The sequence below is a fragment of the Zonotrichia albicollis genome, chromosome 5 (assembly GCF_047830755.1).
Source record: "Zonotrichia albicollis isolate bZonAlb1 chromosome 5, bZonAlb1.hap1, whole genome shotgun sequence".
Lineage (NCBI taxonomy): Eukaryota > Metazoa > Chordata > Aves > Passeriformes > Passerellidae > Zonotrichia > Zonotrichia albicollis.
The window spans coordinates 32451537-32475957 of NC_133823.1; the positions used below are offsets into that span (position 1 = coordinate 32451537).

General features: G+C 39.5%; 2 protein-coding genes across 20 annotated transcripts in view; one reads left to right on the plus strand and one right to left on the minus strand.

The window, feature by feature from the left end:
- The window catches only part of NEK1 (NIMA related kinase 1), a 42301-nt gene extending 33905 nt beyond the window's left edge, over positions 1–8396 (minus strand). For 13 of the 15 annotated variants that reach the window (XM_074541233.1, XM_074541236.1, XM_074541228.1 and 10 more), the window contains exons 1-7: positions 7820–7962; positions 5581–5729; positions 5404–5500; positions 3330–3427; positions 1680–1763; positions 1205–1272; positions 996–1082 (exon numbers count right to left, since the gene is read on the minus strand). In XM_074541233.1, the coding sequence (XP_074397334.1) occupies positions 996–1082; positions 1205–1272; positions 1680–1763; positions 3330–3427; positions 5404–5500; positions 5581–5697 (551 nt within the window). In that variant the 5' untranslated portion in view covers positions 5698–5729; positions 7820–7962. Of the gene's footprint in view, positions 1–995; positions 1083–1204; positions 1273–1679; positions 1764–3329; positions 3428–5403; positions 5501–5580; positions 5730–7439; positions 7594–7819; positions 7963–8258 lie in introns of those variants that run through there. The other 2 variants (XM_074541226.1, XM_074541225.1) reach the window with 2 other exon arrangements.
- The window catches only part of CLCN3 (chloride voltage-gated channel 3), a 59077-nt gene continuing 42260 nt past the window's right edge, over positions 7605–24421 (plus strand). For 3 of the 5 annotated variants that reach the window (XM_074541244.1, XM_074541241.1, XM_074541245.1), the window contains exons 1-2: positions 8496–8647; positions 17576–17751. In XM_074541244.1, the coding sequence (XP_074397345.1) occupies positions 17592–17751 (160 nt within the window). In that variant the 5' untranslated portion in view covers positions 8496–8647; positions 17576–17591. Of the gene's footprint in view, positions 7740–8494; positions 8648–17575; positions 17752–24421 lie in introns of those variants that run through there. The other 2 variants (XM_074541240.1, XM_074541239.1) reach the window with 2 other exon arrangements.

Genomic DNA, 24421 nt, shown 5'->3' on the forward strand with positions numbered 1-24421 from the left:
CCAGTTAACTTGTATCTCTGAAGCCTGTCTCTGAAGAGGAAAAGGGTGGATTTTTGATTTTTGAGTATGCACAAGCTCCCCTCTATGGACTTCTTTGACCCTGCAAAACCCCAATGAAACAAAAATCCCCAAACTAATTCATCAACCAAAATAAGGCCATCCTGAAAATCAGATTATGCTATTTTGGCTTCTGATTTAGAACCATCTCAGCCACAGAAATCAGACAAAATATGGACAAAGGCTTTTTTTGTTTAAACATATACATTTGCCTGAGGTCTTGTAATTAAACAAACAAAATCCAAAAAACCCTCATCACCTAATTCAGCAAACACAATTCTCAAAGTCAATTTATTCTGTTTAGCAGCAACTAAACTTACCCTCATTCATTACAGGATTTGGTTACAACACCATAGGATAATAAACCCCATGTATAAGAAATTAAAGGGAAGTAATTGTAACAATTTTTATCTCTTAAGAAATTAATGGAAATGATAATAAGGCACTCACAGCAACGAATGCAACAGCTTGGTACGGTGGAAGGGTAACTTACTAACATTTAATTATTACGTTAATTACACTGGGAACACTGTTACCAGGCTCAGGCTGCTGCCAGGGCAGCAAAGGTGTAAGTGAGGCATCTGGAGCAAGCTGAGCCCCCCCTGTATGCACATCACATGTGCAGATAATCAAATTGCTGTGTTTCATCCTTAACAGAGTTTCACTTTGGTAGCGCATAAACAAAGGCAGTACAACCACTGCGCAGACAGGCCAAAGTAGAGCCCCAATTAAGAACACAACTAGATTAGAGCTTGGAGCATTAAGCTAAGTCATCTCTCCATGGCATTGCTTTCTACTTCAGGGAAGCTCAGTACCTACTTGGGTAAGAGACAAACTAATAGATGCTCACCATCATTTGACTAGAACAGCTTTAAATTCATAAAAGAGCTTATTTTTTTTCTTTTTACTAAAGATGTTTAATAAAATCCTTACTATACCTTTTATTGTTGTAAGGCTTGTTCTGACATATTTCAGGTGACAAATAGTACGGTGTTCCTATGCAAGTGCGTGCCAGCTCTGCAGTACTGAGACAAAAATAAGGATAGATGTTAACTGGTTAACTCACATGAAGCACACAGGTTGTGTTTTCCTTGATCAAAGCAATTTAAATTAAGTTAGAGGAAAAACAGTATCAAAAAGGAGTTACCTGTTCAGAACTCTGGCAATTCCGAAATCTCCCAGCTGTATTGTTCCATCTTTGGTTAAAAATATATTCTTGACATAGAAATGTTAAGAAGTCTGTTAATTAAAATATTCATACAATTGCACACTTTTTGTTCTCTACATGTTTTGAGAAGAAGAAAGTTTTTTACCATTTAATCCCCCTGAAGTCATTGCTACTTACTGCTATGGAACACCAGACTTATATAACTCCTACTTCATTAATATGAGAAAACACTACTTCACACTGTCAAACATAATCTTTGCTGTCCCCACACATAAATACATGAGTAACACCTGTAGCTTCACCTCACAGCCTCATCTGTTTGTACAAATACATAAATCTCCTGCAGACTGAAGAAATGTTTCCAGTATTAGAAATGTTTCCATAAACAAAGTAGGAAGATTTGAATGCAATCACTTTGTAAGACAATTCAGTTGAAAAACAGCCACCTACATACCTGTGACTTTATGTCCCGATGCAAGATTTTTCTATCATGTATGTGTTTTAGTGCTAAACAGATTTGTACAAACCAATCCAGAATCTATTAATAAAAGAAAATGCAACATCAACTTCATCATTTATCTAAAAACTTTCCTTTTACGAGATATTATCAAATCAGACTTATAATTATTACTGGATTTTACCCTCCTCCCCCTCTTACCCGCTTCATTTATACTAAAGAATAATTAAAAACTTAATAGTACTGTCACTATAATGCAAACCTTTTAATGAAGAATGCTTATTACCCAAATTTGATATTAAGCTTGAGACTACTATTTTCATTACCTATTATAAACCTAGCAGAGGGATGCAACATGGATCTGATTGGCTAAAATGCCTAAGATGTGGAACTTGCAAATTAAAATATTGCACTTTTGCTGTAGCCAATATAAGTCTTCTGGCACTCAGATAATCGACCAAGAGTCCCAGGAAGCCTACTGATGCTCTCAGAAACTTATTTTACTGAGAGTAATTCTGTGTGTCTTAAAAGAAAGATTTTACAAAGTAGACTTTGATGAGAAAAGCAACAAACATCTAACTTGAAGATTATGAATGAGCCAAAAACGCCCTTTTTTGGGTAAATTTGCAAAAAATCATAATTCAAGAAGTGATTAATGACAAGAACTTTGCCAGGTGAGTACTAGTTTTATATTCACTACTTAGAAGTATATACATGACAAAATTGTACTATAATGCAAGACAATTTTCACTTTTCCATTTGAAGTCCTTCTTGTAAAAAGTGAGATCAAATTAGAAAATTAAAAGTTTTACAAATTATATCCCAAATGCTTCATATACTACTAAGACTTTCCAATCCCAGGTAAACTGAGATTCTACAGGACACAGACAGAAAAGCATAGAAACAATTTATAAACAAAGAAACATATAAGTCCTAACAAAAAATCCACCCTGAATCCTACATAGTTTATTTTTACTTAATTTAATCAAATCTGTACTTAGAATCCTCTCATTTATTCCAAGCTACATCACTTTTCTTTCACTAAAAATTACTTGATAACCAGTTAAGTGGCAAAATAAAATATATTGGAAATGTATCAGCAGAAGATTAAATTTTTATTACTGGCAAAATGAACTTTTGAATGATGCAAACTCCATATTTCCATATTTCATAGTATTATACTTAGAAAGTATATTATTTTATACTTATGAAACATGAAAATCAGTATTATGATACAAAAATCCTATGCCACTACATCTTAAAAAACTTTAAAAATTATTTCAGAGGTTTAAGGATATTCATGTTGTCTTTCAGTATTTTTCATGTCTCAGATTTGGTTGACTTCACAAGAGATCAACTTCTAAAAGCATCTTACACATAGAGACAAAATCTCAAGTAACATACCCAGGACTTCCAAACATAATTTCTTTCTGTTTTTCTTTTTCTTTGTGCCGTTGTTTTTTTTTTGTCTGTGTTTTGGTTTGATTTTACTTTTTAATGATAGTACATTGACCAACAGCAACAAGAATGACTGTGTGAGAATCTCCTTTTAGATTAAGCAACCACATCTATAACCTGCACCAAAATAATTTCAAATTCATGAAAAAGTATCCTGCAACAAACACTACAACAGCAGTTTGCTGTTACCTGATCTTCAGAGAACAGGATTCCTTTCTGGGCATTTATCTTTTTAAATAGATCTCCTCCTTCACAGTAATCCATCACTATGTACAGACAGCCATTTTCTGAAAAGTAAAAGACAAAGTAACTCAAAAAGACAAAAGCAAGACTCTTCTTTACTTAACTTTCTAAATATCTTTACACAGTCACAGAAAAAGCAACAAAAAATTTACTTTTCACATGCAGCTTTAATGTAATTTATCAGTCTATTTTTTCAAACTTCAAGCAAAAATATGTTTATTATTTTGAGTTTCAAAACCTAATTTTTCCATTTTGGTAACATTAGACTATTTTCATAGGAAGGGAGAAGAATTACATCTACTGAACCAATGTCCCAACATGGTGCTCAAAACCACTATGAAATTAAGGGTGTCATTTTATGAACGCAATATAAAACCAATCTTTAAACTTTTTTCAAACATCCTATAGATCCCCCTACCCTAAATGGATCTTATGTTGCCTCTATTTGCCTTCTTCTTTCTTGGAATTTTACCTGGACTTGCCAGAACATGACAGCCATTAGCTTTCATACTAGACATGCAGTTTATTTCAGTCTGAAGACAGTAAGAGAACCTCCAGCAAACAATGAGAGATGGAAACAATTATTTTCTCTTTTTTGAATGAAATCTCAGGAAACTTCAAAAATCCCATGCAAGTTTTCAGTAGGAGGTATGAACAAACATAATACATTTCATTCAAAGTTATGGTTTTTCCAGTTACGGATGAAAATACAGATTAGGCAGAAGCAAACTTCAAGTTGCCAAAAGCGTAAGACCTACACTACTCACATACTAGGCATGATTTTGAGAAGAGATGAATAACTGTAGAAAATCAGTCACATGCTGGTCAAAGGAAAAAGAACCCCTATTTTATGAAAAAGTTATTCACAACATTTAAAAACCTTTGAATTAAAACAAATTGAATCATCTAAGTCACTTAAACTTCACTCCCATAAAATGCTTCTGAAATCTGCCATTCAAAACATCAAACTCTTAAAGTTTCTCTGTTTGGGTATTTTATTATCATCTTTAATTAGTGTAATTTTAAAAGATGATTCTAAGAGTCTAGATTTCTTGCACATCTATTGCAGAAATAATTTTCTTCTGTGAACTTTATATTCAATGTATTCAAAGTCAACGTGTTCTGGCAATGAAGATGCAACACAAATTCTTACAGGATCTACCTTGTAAGAAAAAAGCAGTCTTAAAAAACAGCCCTCTACCACAAGGAAGAAAGCAGTGTGTATTTATAAACCTGAAGTGTGGCTGTGTAATATGATTATGTCACAAAAATCTAATTTAATGAAAAGACAAAGTGAAAGCCCTAGGCAAAAGACATAAGAAAGTCAGCAGAAAGGAAGGAAAGAAGAGACCAAAATCTCTAAATAGCAGTTGAAATAATATTTAGGGGCTTTTAATAATATTTAACTTTTACATTAGGCTTTTGGAATCTTTTTTCTGTTGTGCCCATTTCCCAAGGCATTCACTGTGAAGACAATGTAGAATTATATTTCTCCTTCCTTCATTGCCTGATGAAGTAAACAGCCCCATCTATTTTCCCAGCTCTGAAAGCAATTATATGGTTGCAGTTACTGAAGACTACATTCTAAGACAACAGACTTGGACATAAAACTGCTCTTGCTAAGTTATCAATATCCAAATTTAGACTGTAATTTAACCTACACAAATTTAACCTACACAAGCATTCCAGTTGCTAGGGTATATTCAAGGAGACTTATGCTCTGGAGAAACAAGAGAATATCTTTCATTTAAGTATCAACCAAAACCAATACTATATAAGGTATAGTCATGAATATTTGTTTATTTGTTCCCCTTTTTCCTGAATTACAAATTCAGGAAAATTATTTTTAAACGTGGATGGGGATTCTGAAAAAAATATGGAAAATAACTGAAGTAAGTAATAAAGGTATGAAAAATACCAATGAAAGAGAGAAAACTCCCTGACTTTTAGACTATGTGCAGTAAGAAGTGCACAGAGTCACTCACGTTACTTCAGGTTTTACAGTATTAGTTCACCTTACCTTCAAATGACTCCCTATACAGGACAATATTTGGGTGTTTCATGTTAGCCAAAACAGCAACTTCTCTCCTTGATTCTTCTCTCTCCTTATGTGACATCTTCAGAAGGAAAATAATGATTTGTGAGAACAGAAGTACAAAAAGAACGGCTCAGGAATTTATTAATACCAATTGCTTGCCTTAGAGATGTTTATTTCTTTAATGACATACTGCTGGCCATTTTCTTTAGCTCTGACAAGTATTGCTTTCCCAAAGGATCCTTCTCCAATCTTCCGTACTTTGATATATTTATCCATAGTTCTCCTCCTAAGGCATCCTTACTCGAGTACTGGAAAAACAAACCAGCAAACACAAAAAAACCATGAGCATATTTAATTAGGAGTACTTAGTGATTTAACCTGATCATGGTATTTTTCTCTAACTCAAAAGGTTGATCCATTTGTCTCTTCAGTTGATTTTCTCTAAATCATCTACTCTTAGTCTCAACTCTATTTTGGTACAGTTGGCTCATTTGGGCCAACAAGGGCTGCATAACTAAAACCCTGTTCCATCCTTCATTTTGACTAAAAAGGATCTGTTTTGTCTTAAAATAAACCAGTGCAATCAGTGCCAAGGCTTCTGATTCAACTGGCACAAAAACATCATAGAGCTATAGCACCTGATTAAAAATGTTTAGTTCAACTTTGTTCAACTTCAAATACTTTGGTAAAAACAGGACACTAGGGAGCTGCAAGCAGAAGCTATGGCAATATATAGAAGTGTCAGAACAGCACAGTGAAAGGGCAAAACAAAGACCAAAGTGACAAATATCCAAGCAAATTCACAGAAGACTAAAAGATTATATTTTTTAAAGAAAAAGAGCTTCCATAACCCGAGAAAGTTTCTATAAGCTGAAAAAGACAAAAGTGTCCTAGGATGTTCTTCACTTAAGCCTCACTTGCAAGAACTAATAGCATTTCTGCTTTCCTGTAGCCAGCTTCCTTCCAACAGGAGATCCTAGAAGCTTAGAGTCAAACTTCACACACACCACAGGTCTCACAATCAGGGTCTCTCCTCAGTTTGAGGGTTTTTTTAAAATAGAATTACCATGTACTAGACACGGATGCTGCTTAACAGGATCTATACCATGAAAGGAGACCAAAATGAATAAGCCTGATAAGCATAGCAAGACAAAACAAGAGAGATCTAAAGTAATCTGTTCTGCAAAAGAGGAGATGCAAAGTTTACTAAGGCTAAGCATAACTACCAGGAAAGTAAAAAGTTAAAATTACAGGCCTGCAGTGTTTTGGTAAGGTTGTTTTTTTATTTTCTAACAGCACATAAAGATAGTTTAATACGAAGTTGCACTTCTAAACATAAGGTCTTGGTATTAACTTCAATATTCTCTTTCAGGCAACAGTAAAAGCACAGCAGGTGGGATACAACTTGAACTGTGCATGACTCTGCTGAAGTTCTCTTCCTACTCTACTTTATGAAATAACCAGAGTTGCTCTACAGTTGAAACAGCTGCATTAGGCGTAGCTTAGGGCTGCCTCTGCATGCTGCTCTGCTCCGTGCCACTACAAATGGGCAGTACCCAGCCTTTGGGCGATTGTCACAGTTCAGTCAAAGGGGTGTGTCATCTTCTATGAGTTAGATGGCTTATTTTCACATGTGGCAAGGGAAAAACAGGCGTCCAGAGGAAGGGCATCAGCGCTGACAGGGCGGTGTCTTTTCAAGCCCAGGGCAGCAAGTCAGTTTATCGGACATGCAGGAGAGCGGCGCAAGTCACACCCGAGGCAGCCCGCCCGACCGGAGCGCACGGCCAGGCCCGGGCCGGGATGGGCCGCGCTCCGCAGCGGGCCCCGCCAGGCCGCCGCCCCCGCACAGCCAGAGCAAGCCCAGCACCGGGGCGAGAGGCTCGGCTAGGAATAGCCAGCCCCAGGGCGGCTGGAAGAGGCCACCCGGTACCTGCCCGGCTCCCAGCGGGGCAGGGCAGCCCGGCCCGGCCCCACCCCGCCTCTGCTTTCCCCGCGGTGGGGGCCCCACCCCGCCATACCTGCCCGCCGCGGCCGCGACTGCCCAACCTGGCCTCGCGCCCGGCAAGGCCACGCCCCCACCCGCCCTTATTGGCGGCTCCGCCCCGCAGTTCGGCACCTATTGGGCGAGCCCGCACCGGGGCGGGGCCGCGGCCCTGCCCGCGTTAGCGGCACTTCACCCTGGTAACGCACGGCCGCGGTCACGTGACGGGCGGGGCGCGCGCGGGCGTCAGCGTTTTTGGGGGAAACCCCCCCAAAACAGCCACGAGTGTTTCAGCAACGAGCCGCGACCCACAGCGCCGTCCAGCCCGGCTCCGGCGGTACGTGTCTGCCCCAGGACAGCCCCGGGGCGGGGCTCCGGGGGCAAGCGTGCCGCGGCGGGGCTGAGCGCAGCGCTTACCGGGGAGGGCCGGGCTGCACCTGTGGCTCCTCCGTTCCCGACTCCAGAGCGCGCCTTAGTGGCACCTATGGGCAAAGAGCCTCGCGCCTCCTCAGTCCGAGTGCCACAGGGCACGGCGCCCTGCGGGCTCGTTAGCCTCGCACGTAAGCGGACCAGCGGGCATTTTCCTTAGGGAAAGAAAAAAAAAAATCCACCCCTTGACTTGACACGTTTTGGTGGAAGTTGCATTCGCTGTGTGTTAAGTGGACCCCAGACTGGCCTCAGCACCTCGGCTGGCAGTACCCAGGAGCTCCGTGCTCAGCCCGACACCTGCGTTTTCTCCGCAGGTAAAACCCTCAGGCTCTCGGGCCTCCGCAGCGCCTGGAATTTAGGCGCGCCGGAGTTTAGCCCGAAGCCGAAGGATGCCGCGATGTCCCCGGCTTCACTCTGCCTCCTTTACCTGGGAAACCGCCTCCACCCCGTTCTGAAGCGCGGGGCTGTCCTACCTCCCCCTGGGCCCTCAACCCGCCCTCGCAGCGAGGGCGCCCGGCACGGGCCCCTCCCGGGCCTCGGGGAAGCCGCGCCCCTCCGGGAGGGCGGGAGCGGGGCCGGACCCGCGCCGGGCGGACCGCGGGAAGCAGAATCAGCAGTGACGGCGATGCTGACCCCGGGGGCCCGACGGGCGCCGATTCTGCGCGCTGGCAATCCCCGCCCTCCCCGGGCTGAGGGGGCGGTGCCGGGCGGCGGAGCGGCCGCGGGTCCGGGGGCTGCGCCCGTGTCCCGCTGGCGCTCGCAGGGAGGATGAGCCAGCGCCTCCCCGGGGATCAGCGGGCGGCGCCGCCCGCGCAGGTACGGGCAGTGGCGGGGCGGGGCGGGGCGGGCTCGGGCTCCCCGCGGCCCGGGGACACGGCAGGGCAGCGAGCGGGGCCGAGGCGGCGGGAGGAGGGGAGCGGGCACCCCCGCCCGCCCGCCCAGCGGGGCGGCTCCGGCCGTCGGGGCTGGGAAGGGATGGACGCGGTGGCTCCTCGCGTGCCCCTCACCTCGTCCGTGTGCCTGCCCCGAAAGGCCGGGATGAGGTGGGGAATGCCCCGTGTGTTTACCCAGTGTAAACACAGCCTATTTGCACCGTGTCACCCCATCCCGGTGTTTTTTCGGGCAGCATCGGGAAAGCGGGGGGCTCTGCGGCTGGCAGTGTCCAGAGTCCGCTCCCCAGGATTATTCTGCATGAGTTACTCGCTTTATGTCGGCTCACGGGTTTGGCTAGTAGGGCCGCTCTTAGACAAGGGAGAGAGGTCATAGGCTCTTGTTGGCAGCCTCATAATTATATGGGCGTGCAGGTCGCTGAGGTTAAAACTGAATATTGAGTGCTTTCTTTATATTATCTTCCTTACTTGACCAAAGTTCTTCCCTAACCTAGCCAGTACCGTGGAAATGGCTGTAAAACAAGTGTGTATCAATTCTTGCTTGAAATGAATGGCTGTGAATGTGGCAGTGGAAAATCGTGTGCTGATAGTGAACTATGTTCTGTGTAGTGTAGTAAATTTGCTGTGTCACACTTTAAAGTACTAAACTAGGTAAAATAGGGCCTTACAACCAAATTTAAAATGTTTCTGGGTCTAACCTATGTTGGAATAGATGCTTAAATATTTTTGGCAACCTACTGGTAAATGGTAATTATTTGGGCGTGAGGACTTGCACCTCATTTTTGAGGTTGTGGGACCTCTAAAGCTTCTGGTGCTGAGTTTGTGGAAGAAATTGTCAGGTGAATGTGTGCCTTTTGCTTTTAGATGCTTTTCTTTTTGGTGGACCTGTGAAGGGGTTTATTTTCAGTATCCCTTAGCAACAGAGATACTTTGCAGATACAGCTATTTGACTGAAGGATGTGTTGGTATGACAGATTTGAAAGCAGATAGTCATCAAAACTGTTTCTCTATTTAAGGAAACGTCAATATGCTGTAATGTAAAATTTTAAAAAATATTTGTGCATTATAGGAAACATACCTTTGTGAAGAATAATAAAAGAGAACCACCAGCTGTCGCTACCACTTTTGCTAAAATAAGTCTTTCACTAACTACTGCAAAATTGATATCTCTTTGACTGGCAAGCAGGTGTAAACTTGCTGCAAAGTTGTCAGAGTGGGAAGGACTCCTGCTCTGGGAAAACTACACGTAGCTTGAAACTTAGAGCTTGAAACACAATGACTCTGCATCTCTCTGCAACACATGAAAACAGAATTTACATGGGGTTCAGAAAAACGGAGCTTGTTTCTCGTTTACTTCTGTTTAGTATTGGTTTGTGGTACGTCATTCCTAAAAATTCTTTGCCTGATAATGGTAGATGTTATACAGAATGTGTATTGTATGTTTCTAGAAACACATTTTACTTGTTGTATTCCAAGGTTTTCTTTGCCCAAAATTTTTAAAGTGCCCTCTTTGAGTCGTTTACTATTCCACTGTTCTCTCTGTGGTGCAAACTTTCAAGTTAGAGTAATCCTGGGTAAAATTCCCCCCCTTCCTCCCTCTTCTCCCCTTGTAGTAAGAACAAGCCTATCCAAATTCTTGACCAGGAAAGACACTTGAAGTTGTTGGCCTTTGCTCTTTGTGACTGCATTGCCCTGAACCACTTTATTTTATGAATTTGTCATCGTTTTTCTCATGACCATGTTTATACTTCCTGTTGTGGTCTCTTGCACACAAACATTTGTAGCAAATTGGTGTTTGAGTAACTTGTGAGTGAAAAGCCACTGTGCTGGTTATTCTGTGAACAAGTGGGTCTGGCTGTGTTGTATATCTTCTGTTCACTGAATGTGCAGTTTGGCTTTCCCCCTCACACACACTTTGCTTTGGGATCTGTGTGTGTGTGTCTTACATTGAACAGCAGAGTTGCATTCCTTGAGTGTGAGCACTAAAGCTGGGACAGCTGTTCCAAGTTCACAATCATTGCCAAAAGGCATTCTAGGAACATTGTGATAGTTTCTTCCTGCTCTTATTTAGCTGACTTCATATGCACGTGAATAGGTGTAACTGTACAGATCAAGATTTCAGGGTAAAGTCTTATAATAATTTGGCAGTAGGGGTATTTTTAACTTGGTCATAAATTAAAAAAGTAGAGTACAATCTCGACTGCTGAAGAGATTTGTGCCAGAAGTAATCATGCCAATTTGAGTTAATTTCCTAATTCTCAGACTATTTTGCATGTTCCTAAATTTCTTGCTTTTGGCACCTTGAGAGCAGCAGTAACCCAATAAACTCCAAAAGCTGTCAGCAGTGGCAGTGATCATGTGCATGGAACTGTTTTTGTTCTTTCCCTGCTTATTTTCCCAAAAGTAAGATTTCAGCTTAATGCCTGTGAGCAAGTTCCCAGTTCTGCCCTTGTCGTTGCAGTTGTTCCCTTATGTCAGAACTTCAAAGTGCAGGTTCTGTGCTGTCTGACTTGCCAAAGCTGTCCAGGTGTCAGCTCAGCTTTTTGCTGTGCTTGTGGACGAGGAGGCTCTGCAATACAGTACTTTGTGCTTGTGTATATGCCAAGCTTTGCAAACTGAAGATGCTCAGAATAGTAGAAAGTTGGCAATTACAAATTTTTAGAGTTAACTTGAAGCTTGTGTTTTGATTTTTGGAAGCCTTTATGAAAAGTCAGCTGAGAGAATAAAGTCTAGACAGAACAATACTCATTTAAATTGACTGTGATAAGAGGGCTGTAAACAGATTTTTTTTTTTCTGCTGGAAAATGTGCGGGGCTTTAGAAACATAAAAACTGAAAAATGTAAATTGTTGAGATAGTCATTAATAAATACTAATGAAATGAATAGATACTTAATGAACTGATATTTTTTATTATTGGAGAAGGAAGTTAATGAAGTAATTCATAGGCTTCGTGCATAATAGAAAGAATTCTAAGCAAAACTGTTAAAGTGGTTATGAATCTGTTTACATCTGGAGTACCCTTATTAGCTTGTATTATGTACTTGGTAGTCTTGAGTATATATTCCTGGAAATGTAAAGAAAAGAATTTATAACTTCATAGTGGGTACCAGCAGTTACTTTTAATAACTTGCAAAGAGCGTAGTCTGCAATCAGGTATTTTCCCCTTGAACTTTCTAGGCATTCAGCTGTTTTGTTTGTTAAACATTTTCCTTAGGCTTTCTATGCTTACTTCGTGGGGCTAAGGAGGACTAGTAAATGAAAAAGTGACTTAACTTCAGTCCTGAAGCACAGACCCTTTGATAAAAATAACCTTTGCTTAAGGTTAAATAACCTTTGTTATTTTTTCTCATTTTTTATATATTTTGATAAATTTCTCTAAAAATTGCAGAGGAGCTAAAGTACTCAAATGTGTATTTAGCATGTTCATACTGCAATAAGTACAATGAAGAAATGTTTCCTAATTGAAATAGTAAAAATGGCATTTCACTTCAGTACTTTGTTTAAATTCCAGATTGAGCTACTGGGGTGATTTAATATTTTGACATCCTGCCAGTTTAAATTCAAGTACTTGTTTTCCTGAAAGATAAGTTTTTGTTTGAGTTCCTTCCACTTTTATCTCCAAATTATGTTCTCTGCCAGATTTCTTGGATTTTGATGTGTTATCTGCAGTTTTTGATCTACTGCAGCTTTTTCCCCTGAGTTTTCCGCTTCTAATTTGTGTCATGTATATGATGGGAAAAAAAATCTGTTCTCCATATGCTTCCAAACACAGTCATTTTCCGATTTTGAAAACTGAATCTACAGATTTCCAGAGTATATCTAGGAAAGAAAATTGAAGATTTCTCTAACTGTTATTTGACGTTTTTGCTTCTAGTCTTGCAGACAATTTTGTGTTACTGTCACTCTTACAGACTTTGCAGTTTTCATTTGCTTTGTGCTGAGACACGAATATTCTTTTAACTTAGGCAGTAAAGCTTCTAAGACATCTGAGAAGACCTAACAATCTGTGCACTAAGTGCTTATGCCATTACCACAGTTAGAAAAATCTCAGTTTTTATTCCTAAGAAATTTTAAAGAATGTTTCTTTTCTTTGGATAGGTAGAGGATGGATTATTTTAAATAAATTTGATCTATGAACTCAGTGAACTGACCTCATATCTGTGGTTATATAACAACACATATAGGATAACTCACCTTCTTTGCAGTCTGTTAGTTGAAAGTGTTTTAGTAAACTACCGGTGATTTTTTTTTTTTTTGGAATATTAAAAATCTCTCATGAACCCAATTTCTTTTTTTCCTCATAAAATACCCACCATGAGTCTTTGTTTTTAACTTGATAGCTCTACTGAGCAGTAATTTTCTCTCCAGACACTCCTGCCAGAAACTTGTCTGCCATTTGTAGACCCTGATGAAATACAGATAATTTTGGCAATGCCCTTGCCAACGTTTCAACTAGGTTTTACAGCTGGAGAGAAGAGTATTCAAGTAAGGGCAGCTTGCTGTGCATTCTGAACTGCTAACACACTTGATTTAGGAAATCCTTTGCTTTGGTGCCATTTGTTAATCTTAACTACCTTTTGATTTTTTTTTCCCATCTTCTTTAGTTAGAATATCTGTTTTTATTAAAAAGCTGGAACAGGCTATTAACAGTCTTGTTTATTAACATCAGAGGTTCACAGGTCTCTCTGAAAAGATTTCTATGTTTATTTCATCATTTGAAAATTACCACAATGGCCACCAGTAATGGTTGGGAGAGTTGTTTTTAAAAAAATGAGGTGGCTCCTGTGCAGTCAAGCAAAGGATCAGCCATGAGCAGAGCCAGGTGTTGATCACCGATCAGTCCCTCCTCACCTCTTATCACTGTTGCTTGAGAGGATCCCGAGCAGGAAGCAAAGTAAGTCTGTTGTCAGCACTCCTGGCCTTGAGGTTTAAATAGCTGTACTTACTGCATCTGTCACTTTATCACTCTGCTACTGTGATGTCTCTCCCTTAATGGGAAGGAAGCACTCAAGATTCATAAATGCTCGTAGTCAAAAGGAACAACAAAAGTCAGAGAGTCTGCAAACAATCAGAGAGTTTTGTAAGTGCATTACACACTTGGCATGAAAGTTGCAGTGTTAGTCTGTGTAAGTGCATGGCACTGGGTTTTGGATAAAGGGATAGGGTGAAAGGGAAGAGAGAAAAAGAGATCACTAGTCCAGCGTCAGTACAGCTGATGAGATGTCCAAGGTCCTGGGGGCACTCCTGGGCTTGCTGGGGTTACTTATGAATAGATAGGTTTTCTCACCAGGAAGGCAGGTTTCTTGTTTTCTGTGCAAATTACCCATTGTGTGTAGTCCATTTGTTCAGACCTTTCTGGAAATGGGCTGGAGAGCTTCAGGGGTCTGGGATAGTGTTGATCCCTCTGCACAGTCCATGCCCACACCTCGGGCACATTCCTGTGCTTGCGCTGTACTGTGTTGTGCCCCTCTGTCAGAACGAGACCGAGGATGTTTGTCCTGAGGGAGTGCTGCCCTAGCTCTGCATGGCCCCTTCTCCAGCCAAGCTTCTTATTTTTCATGTCAGTACCAACAATTGTCTGTTAGTACCAGCAGTCCCTGGCTGGCTCCACAGCCATCCAGTTATCACTGTTTGAGACATACACATTAGCCCCTTATCTTCTGGGATTCAACAGTTGCACAAGCCAAGAGGAGTGCCCAGCCTTTTTAGTTTCTGGTGACCAAAGGGTTGTCACTTCTGACAGAGGACAAGGGATGTGTTCCTGTTTACCTGGTGTTTTTTTCACTCCTTTGAAGCTGGAAATGTGTTAGAAGGGAGAGTAAGGACCAAGAACCACCAGGGGTCCCCACAAGATTTCACAAGTAGTGGTCCTGTGCCTGTGCTGTGCTGTGTTTTGGAGAGCTCTATAGGATTTTTTCCTTGATCTCATGGGCTTTATTGTGTCTCTAAAGAAATTTTAATACAGACCTTAAAAATCGGTGGTTGCTGCTGTTATTGAGAAGATGCTTGGAGTAATGCTGAGGATAGTGGTGCTTTTTCACATTCCAATTTGACTGTCCTGAACAATATTGAACTAGAGCGAAACTGTCTGAAGGATTCTCAACTCAGGTGTAACCCTGAGTTTACGAATCTGTGCACATAGTTAGGGACTGCTCAGTACCTTTTTCTGATAAGTTGAAGAAAAGTAGTATGATTAACGACATTTCTGGTGATGTGTAAAAGCTCTGCTCCATTTTATAACCCTCAGATGACTTCAACACAAGTCCACATTAAAAAGGAGCAAAAGCCTTTAAAAACAGTAAAGAAACACTGCTGTAGTGTCTTTTCATCAAACTGAAAATTACCTAAGATTCAACAAACAGAAGTTATATTGTCTGCAATGGAAACTGCAGTCATAGTTCCTGCCCTTCAAAAGAGGAGGATGGGTTTTACCTTTGATTTGTCTTAACGAGTTGCAATGTTATTTCTCATCTGAATACGATCACAGAAGGGACACCAGAGATTTTTTTTTTTTTTTTTTTTTTTTTTTTTTGTTGTTGTTGAGGGAACTCTTGGTCTTTTCTTTCTTGGACTGAATATTTATACCTGTAGGTACTGACCCATTGGTTTAGAAATTAGTACTGTATCTTTCATGTACTTTAGGCTTGCTCCAAAGCAGCAGCCATGGACACAGTTGTTTACTGTGATTTGGCTAAGGACCAGTACCTGCCTGTGGAGCTGAAGCTTTTGAGTCATACTTGCTTTCATACTTAGTTCAGGTTCATGCTAAGGGATGATGTGGTTAGCTTTTCGTTTTCTCTTCTCTCCTTCTTTTTAAACTCTTGGCTGAAAACCCCTCCCAGACTTGACCACTCATGGCTGCTTTGGTTGAATGCTGTTAAAGTATTCACATTAGTAACTTGGTAAATGTGAAATGCCATTAAAAAGTACTCCCATTAGTGACTGGGTGTGAAAGAAGCAATGCCTTCCATCAGGTAGGCTGATATCTTTGTACCAGTGGGTATAATTCTTCAGCTGTCACAATATGGGTAGCCATAATCTTCCTAGTTATGACATTTTAGGGAGTGGAAATGCAGTGGTTTTGAATAATTTATACAAACTAAAGTCAATGCCCTTAATGTTTGTCATCATATGACCAGGAGCATGAGTTTGCTATTCATCCAGTGATTTTATACTATCAGGTTTTAGTTGGTTTCTTGTTGACTACCTTTTTTTTTCTTTTTTTTTCTTTTTTTTTAAAGCTAGAGGAGATAAAAAGAAGTATCAAAATGAGTATTTATTATAGGTTCTGCTTTTGTGAAGATCAGGTCTATGGTGATGATATTCTCTACTGGTATTTGTCATAAAAATGAAGAAAGTTTTCAGGCTGTTGTTATATTGTTTTTAACTAAGATTGTTAAGATTCAGTAGAACACAAATATGAATACTGAGAGGTTTTGTTGCAGTTTTAAAGCTAAGACTGTGCTTTACAAATATTATCTTTTCATGTGGTTGTCTATGTTCTGTTCATATTTGAGTAGGTCTCTTTCCTCCATACATGTTGGTTTTATCTTGGAAGCAGCTGTGAAGGAAACTAATATAAGCTTTACCTATGGATATTTTTGGAAACTGACTTTTTGTCTTGATTTCAAGGCACTGGGAATCTACTACATAAACTCTTTTTTTTTTTTTTTTTTTTGTATTAAAATTCAAATAGCTTCAGTTAACTGGCAGAATTTTTCAGCAAATTGCTCTTTGGTTCCTGTCACCACTTTTCTCTCCTATATTCTTATGTGTAAAGCTTGTGTTGATAATTTTCTTTACATCTCTCTTTGCTTCATGGGTGCATAGCATTCTCACTAAGTGCTGTACTCTAGTAGGGTTTGTTGGAAGATGTATGAGAGTGAGAGGACAAATGACTGCCTTTTAGCTTAGTAGTTAGTACTGAACAGAAAAATTGAATTTTACACTGATTTTTCAAGTAATTTTAAGTAATTTTTAAGTAATTCTTAGTTTGAAAAAGAGCTCTTTTGTTAAGATCAATCATTCTGGTTTTTTATTGGCTTGTGGTTTTTCGTGTTGATTGTGTTTGTGGGGTTCTTTGTTGTTGGGGTTTTTTAGTTGTTTTTGATTTTGAACTATTTAAAGCAAATTTGTAATCTGGAAGAGTACTTTAAAGTTTTCACTCTACCTCCCTTCTGGGAAAATAACAAGCCTTAGCTGCCTTTTTTGTTTTTTCTTTGAGATACAGAAAAGGGTTTTTGTGGGATCACAGAGCACATTCTAGAGATTTACTGATTGCTTGGATCAGCTGTCAGCAAATGTCTTGTAAATCTGGGTTTTTACTGGCCTATTTTGCCTTTTCCATAGGCATGTCTCTGCACTGGAAGTGGTTCCCTCAGCTGACTTGCTTCTGTGCTTGACCTTTTAGTCGTAGAGCTTGAAAGAGGGGCAGGATGTCTGACGTTGGAGAGCAGAACAGTGCCTGTGGTACCAGACTGCAGAAAGCTGCGCAGCCTTCCATGCTTTTTCTGCTATTAATGTAGCTGTTTGTTCACTGTTCTCCTTTGCCACTGTACTTCCTGCCTGCACTCTCTTTAATTAGATTTCCCACTATATGCTATGCCCAAGTGCTCATTGCTTTCTTTGCTCTCTCTAGTCATAACAGGTAAGATATCCTGCTTTACTCTCTGTTCTTCTGTTTGGTTATATTTGTTCTGTATTGCTGCTACCTTTTTGTAACTTGTAGTAGTACTGTCACCATAAAAAGTTTTCTCCAAAGCCTAAAATACTCATTTTACTTTGATACAAATTTCTTAGTGTTTTTTGACTATTCAAATAGGAAATAACTTTTTTTTTTGTGTATACATGCAGGTTCTAAAGCAGCTAAATGGAGTCTGAGCAGCTGTTTCATAGAGGCTACTATCGAAACAGTTACAACAGCATAACTAGTGCAAGCAGCGATGAGGAGCTTTTAGATGGAGCAGGTGTAATTATGGATTTTCAGACCTCTGAAGATGACAATCTCTTGGATGGTGATGCATCCATTGGTAAGTTAATCTCAGCTTGAAAGTTTCTCTGGGTTGTGTTTTTATGTGTTGTGGAGTTTTTTTTTTGTTGGTTTTATTTTGTTTTGGTTTTATATGAGCAAATCTGACCCTTTTCTGTTAAGGTAATCTGTCCTTCAGAGAGAGGCTTTCAACCTAAAAGGGCTTGAGCATTCTTCTGTGTGCTCGCCTGACAATTACATTGTGTGGGATGACTTCTGATACAGGGCAGATATTAACATGTTGTGGCAAATGAAAACTTGCTGTCAAGTAAAAGGATGGCTATTCTGCAGGTACCTGGTCTTCTCTGCAGTGGGATTTTGGAAGTTTCAATGTCTCCAATGCTTCTTTGATGCAAAAATTAACAGGCTGTTTTAATCATTACTTCTAGAGATGAATCTCTTCTGATTCCTTCAGCTTCACCTCTGTAAAGCAGAGGCAAAAGCCAAAAGTAGGAGTGTTGTTAGAAGCAACAGAATGCACAGTGTGAGCTGAATTTTTGACTAGATAAAAAGTTGTAAAGAAAACTTTCTACAGTGAACACTATAAAAGCACTGAAGGAATACAAAGAAGAAAGAACTGGGAAGCTCTTGCTTTTTAGTTTAAGAAAACAGTTCAGGCAGTGAAAGTGTTAACATTCATTTAGCAGTAGTCAAAGAGGTGAACTGAAGGAGGAAAGAAAGTAATTCCTGTTAAAGATGCTAAACTTGGTTAAATGTCGACTCTGGTCACTTCCTCTCACTTTGTTTAAAATCAACCTCTGCTTCCTGTATTTTTTGCTTTTTTACTGTCTTTTCCTTTTCTCTCATTAGCATTTCGTTGTTTTCCTTCCCCACAGTGTCTTTTCCTCCATATATTTTGCCTTTGCTGCACTTAGCAGTTGGATTTTGGCACTGTACTAGATGGTTGTGCCATACCATTATAAGCATCCTTCTCACCTGTATTCCTTCTTTCTAATTAGATATCTTGAATGTGCAGTGGTTAACTTCTATACCAATACAGGTATCACAAGCCAGCACACGTTCAATCTACATATTCCTTCTGGCACATTACTTGGACAACACCAGCATGCTAAAGTCCAGTGCTTAAGAGCTGGGAAATTATTAGGTGAACAGCTAGCTTCTGTGTATAATTCTTTATTCTAAGTATCTGGCACTTCTAATAAAGTGAGTGCCTTGCTTGTCTATCATAATATTTACAACCTGTACTGAAAGCTATTCTGAGGCTATTCCAGTTATTGCTCATATAAATAATTTCCATCACTTCAAGAATGAAGGAGAAATGAGTTTACAGTAAAATATATAGTTTCAGAGCCACTGTTCTGCCCTTTACTTGTTGTGAAATCAGATCCATAAATTGAGTCCAAACAGATGAGCTGGTTGTTTTGTTTGCATTGTCAAAATCAGTGCTACTTGCTGCACTTGCCTGCAGCTCCCATCTTGTTCTAACACTGAAGTAACAGAATGTGGGTTGGTACATAAATATGAATGTATTTTCTTTCCTGGAACTTTAATTTTTTGCTAATGACTTCCCTGCTTGCCCCAGTTCTGGACTCCCTGTAAGAGGCAGCAATAAGCCCTATTATTTTGTTCAAGTGAATGGTGGTTTATGTGTCTCCATACAAGGAAAATGTTTTATTGTACAGCAAATCATAATAAATATCTTACTGGTAGATCAGAATCTGATGTTAGTTTACTTTTTTGGGTGGTAAGAACATACTTAGAAAAATGTTACACATAAACTTCCATTCAGGAGGTGAACATCTGTGTTTCTCATTCCTTAGGTGTCCAAATGAGGTGTTTTTTCTTCTGTGTTTTTTATACAGCAAATCTCATTGACAAGATAAAACAAGGGCTTTCTTGCATGTGCCCATTTTGTAATCCTTGCTTAGCATTTTTATTATTACTATTATTTAAATACTCTTATTCTTTTGCTGTGGTTTTGTTCCATTAAGTCCAAGTACAGATGGATTCAATATGGACAACATGGAACATTTCTCACCTCCTGAGGAAGGGCAGGATCCCCCCAGTAACTGGAAGATTACACACTTCTCAGCACTGCAGCCCTCCAGAGCATGATGTGAATGCAGAGGCCTCAGGTCTAGCTCTGTGCTTTAGCAGGTGAACCCTGCCAAAATCAGGATCCCCTATTTAAAAAATATAGCGTGCTTTAAGTCTGTGGGACTGGAAGAATTTATAAGCCTGGTATCTTAGCAACATTAGCAAAATGGCAACAGTATTCAAATGATTGGGGAAATAATGTGGATAAATTGAAAGCTGCATAGCTGCAGAACGTAAGTTTGTAGAAATGAGCGCAGACGTGAATTTATGCAATCTGCATAGGTTGGCATGGACAATAGAGTGCACATCAGCATTTTATAGTTCATGTAATAAAATACAGAATTGCAGATTTTTTTAAAAAATCAAGACTATGCATTGAGGAGAAAACAAAGGATTAAGAAATAGTCTTTATCTTCTTTTTTTCAACTAATGAAAATGGAAACATAAGTTGCACATATATGATGTAGAGAAATGTCTAACAATGTGGAATTTCTAAAGTAATTGTAGTCTTTCCCTTGTTCAGAGGCTAGTAAGTTAACAGAAAAAGTCTGCTTATTTCACTAGGCTTGCTCAGTCCCTTGGCTCTCAGGACATCAATTCTGTAAAGCTGCGCTGTACTGCTATTCACATTACCACTCACATTAAGTACTTAACTGAGGTTTGGAAAGCCATTGAAGCTCTTACATAGGGGTGAATATGCCTTCTGTTGAAAGCATGTGGAAACTGGATGATGTTGGGAAAGAAAGCTAACCTCATATACTTCTTATGTGGGAAATTCCTTGCTACTATATTGGACTAAGCAAATGAACATTAAACTGAAATGAGTAATCAGAAACTCCTGTCACCTGGACTCTTAGGTTTCTTTAATATTTAGTTGATAGCAATTTGTCTTTTTAGAATCATCTTATTTGGAAGGTTGTGGATAGTTCTCTGTTGGGTAATCACCATTATCTTAAAACTGGTGCTGTGCAGCAATCTTGCTTTTCTTAACACCATCTGAAAGCATGTATGTGACCTGTCTCTCAGTGTCTCATATGAGGAAAATACAGAAATTGTGATGATGTAGCATTGTAACCCAAATACATATATATGTATAGTAATTATATATGTACTATGCCTGTTATGCTTCCTGGCAGCTGTGTTCTTTGCAATCCTACAGATTTTCAGTGGCAGTGTTATGGAGAACAAGCGGGTATTATGAAATTGTGAATTCATTGAGCGTAGTGTACTTTAACATGCTAAATAATTACATGGCCATGTATGTGGAGGCTTGGATGGCCTGTACCAAAGCCCTGCCTTGAAGGGATGCTTCCTGTCATCCCAGATGTCTCCATAATTTTTCTCAGAATTGAGGGCTGTTTGTATGATAAGAGAGGACTGCATCAGTTTTGACTGTTTTTTATTTAAGTGAAGGGCAAGCTGAGTAGGAGGGGGGTTTTTGTACTGTTAGACTGCAGTTTTTTTCAAGGCACTTTCTGAAATTAGATGATTAAACCTTATTTGCAGTAAGAATGGTTTGCAAACAAATGACCTCATTGGTGTTTACATCCCGATGTACTTTGATCTGTCTGTGGGAATCTGAGTCCTGAATGAGCTTGCATTGTTCTTGATAGCTATAAAGATTCCTGCTTCAGCTGAAGGAGCTTAGTTGCTTATATTGTGAGTTCAGTGTGGAGACACTTTACAATTTGACATATGGTGTTAGCATAAAATTGGCAATACTTAACCTTAGTATGACAACCTGTAAACTGGTAATTCAAAAGCTGCTGCTACAGCCTCTACTCTCCTCCTTGCTACTATCTCATTGGTGCTGAAAAACAAAGTATGCCAGCAGGTCATAGTGTACAACTCTGTATCTCTCCTAAAACCTCCTTAACCATGATTTGGAGTCCCTTGCCTAAAGACTGAGACCTAAACAATCTATTTTTGGTGCCTTAAATACCGACACGAAAAATCTTATAGTAGTGAACTAATATTATGGCATTATTTGAGGAATGCAACTTTCAGCAAGAGCAGGCAGTTCAGTATAATCAAGACATTTGTACCACAGCAGGGGTAATTTTTTGAGCAAGAGCTAGTTATCTTTCCCAGCAACATGTGAATGTTGTTTCACATGTATGCTTGTTTCTATTTAGCTATTGCTCTTTATGAATAGAAGGAAGAATACAAAGAGAAGAATAAAATAGCTTATTGTTCCTGTTGTATTCTTTATATGTGGAAATTGCATTAATGGATTCTTTCTGTTGTTCACAGCTGATGTGAAGAAGAGCCTTTGAAGTAATTTTGCACCTTTGGCATTGTTCTTATTATCCACTCATTGTATTCATGTGTTATAAAACTGACTTGACTGAATAGTCATTATGACAGTTTGAAATATCACTTTTCTGAGTTGGCAATATTTGCATTAAAGAGCTCATTGCCACTGAGCTGTAAGAAGTGTATTCACCCCCAAATGATGCCATACAGATCAAAGCATGAGATAACATGACTTGCTGTGATCACAAGGTCAAGCATGAGGCACAGCTAATTGATAGAATGCAATGAAATTAAATTGTCAGTAACTAGTTATAATTTACTTTTTTCCGGTGGATTGTAGTTAGGCTGCACACATTTTGCCTGTGTTTCATAGTACTAATGCAGCTAAACACCGGATATCTGATAGTATCAAACCATGATTTCTTCTACTTTTTTAATTAGTAATGCATGAAGTTGATTTTGCCCTCTTGAACAGAACCTCTCTTGAACAGAAATTGTTATACGTTATGTTTAAATGGGTAACTGGGCTAATTAACAAGGTTCTTCTTCAGGGTTTTAAAAATTATTGTCAACATCCCTTCTCTTCCCCCCTCCCCCCCGCTACTTCCCCAGCTGACTGGAAGATTCTTAGTTTAAGGAAAAAAAATGTTTTGTCTTAGCTATGGGATGTCATTATAGAATGAGTGGATTTCAGTGAGTGTCTGTTTATTATGCTAGTGATTTCCTGAACTCTAATGTTTGTTTGGTTGAGTTTTCTTTGTAGTTATTGTCCAAAATGTAAATTCAATTGGTGTTCAATTGTAGTTGAACAGCCTGTAATGGTGTTATAGCTAGATAGTTAGTTTAGGCATTAGGCTGTCTGAGGGATGGAAATTACAGCAGTGTGGATGTTGAGTTTTAGTAACCAAGTAGTTTCTTGTTCTCTTATCTGTTTGAAAAAAAATAATTATCATTTCCATATCTCATAAATACCGTGGTCAGCTCTTTGAGGACTTGTCAACCCTACTAACAATCCTTGAATGGTCCCACTGGTCCTTCCTGCCAAAGATTTATTCAGCACGTGAGCGTGATGCTTTGGAAGAAGATGAATTATAATAGTAATAATCCATTCTTTCCTTCTTTCTGATATTATATCATTTTGTTGGCTTCCTTCTGCAGCTCTCCTGAAGTGCTTAAAGCACATTGGCTCTGTCAGCAGATGCTGCTGAGGAAGTTGTTCCCAACTTGATAGCTTGGTGTAGTGTCAGTATGTGTATGCCCCTCTCCCAGACAAACGGTGTGAATAGTGTCAAGTGGAGGAATGAAAACAGAGGAATTGTGATGGCATATATATAGAAAGATGAGTCTGAAATTTAAAAGAAAATAATTCAGTATAATATGTCTATAAAATCCTTAGGAGCTAAATAGACAAATTTTTATACAGATTTAAAAATATTTCATTTATTCATTTTAGTTTTGATTTGTTCTCTCAAGTCAGCCAAAGAAGGCAGATAGGATTTTCCCCAAATTGATGTTGGGCTGTACTCTTGTTTTCTGCCTTTGAGAATATTCTTGCTTACCAGCATTTTAAAATGAAAGCTTTTCATGTGCTTGGATTAAACAGAAATATTATTCTGAAAGAGGATATCATGCTATCCCTGAAACATGAGAAAAGCTGTACTGAGTCAAACCACAAAACTACCTAGCCTAGCATCCTGTCTCTGGCAGGGGTTAAAAGTTAGTGCTTAAGGAAGAGAAATAACAGGGTAAGAGATAGGCACCACAGTACTTGCAGAGCAGTTTTTGCCTAGCTGATGGCCCCTCTTGTCTGTGGTTTTAATTTTAGTCTTTATCAGTGTATTTTTCTTGAACTGAGCTTTTCTCGCAAATGCAATTCTTCAGCACCCAAACCATCCCTTGCAGGCTCTCATAGCTTAGCTATGTTTTATGTAAAGCACCACCTTCTTTTCTTTATTTTGAACCTAAATCCAGGTATAAATACTGCTGAGAGCAGATATAAGTGCCAGAGTCTTACTTAGGTGAACACTGGCCCATGTGTTAGCATGGGCTGACACGTGGATCTCCTTGTCACTTACCCTTACCCTTACTCTTTTGGGGTTTTTTTTTTTAGTTATCATCTACAGTTGTAACTGCAGAAAATATTTCTGCTGATACAAAAAAGTTTTAGGGGGTATTATTAGCTTATTGAAGTGAAACTGCTGTTGATAGGAAAAGGTTTGATATGAAACTAGGACAGGATGACCTGAAATTAGGATTGTGGTGCCAAATACACATACCCTGATAAGCCTATCATGCAGTGGCCATACGCATGTAGAAACTAACAAGGATTAACACATGAATTACGTGATGCTGTCACT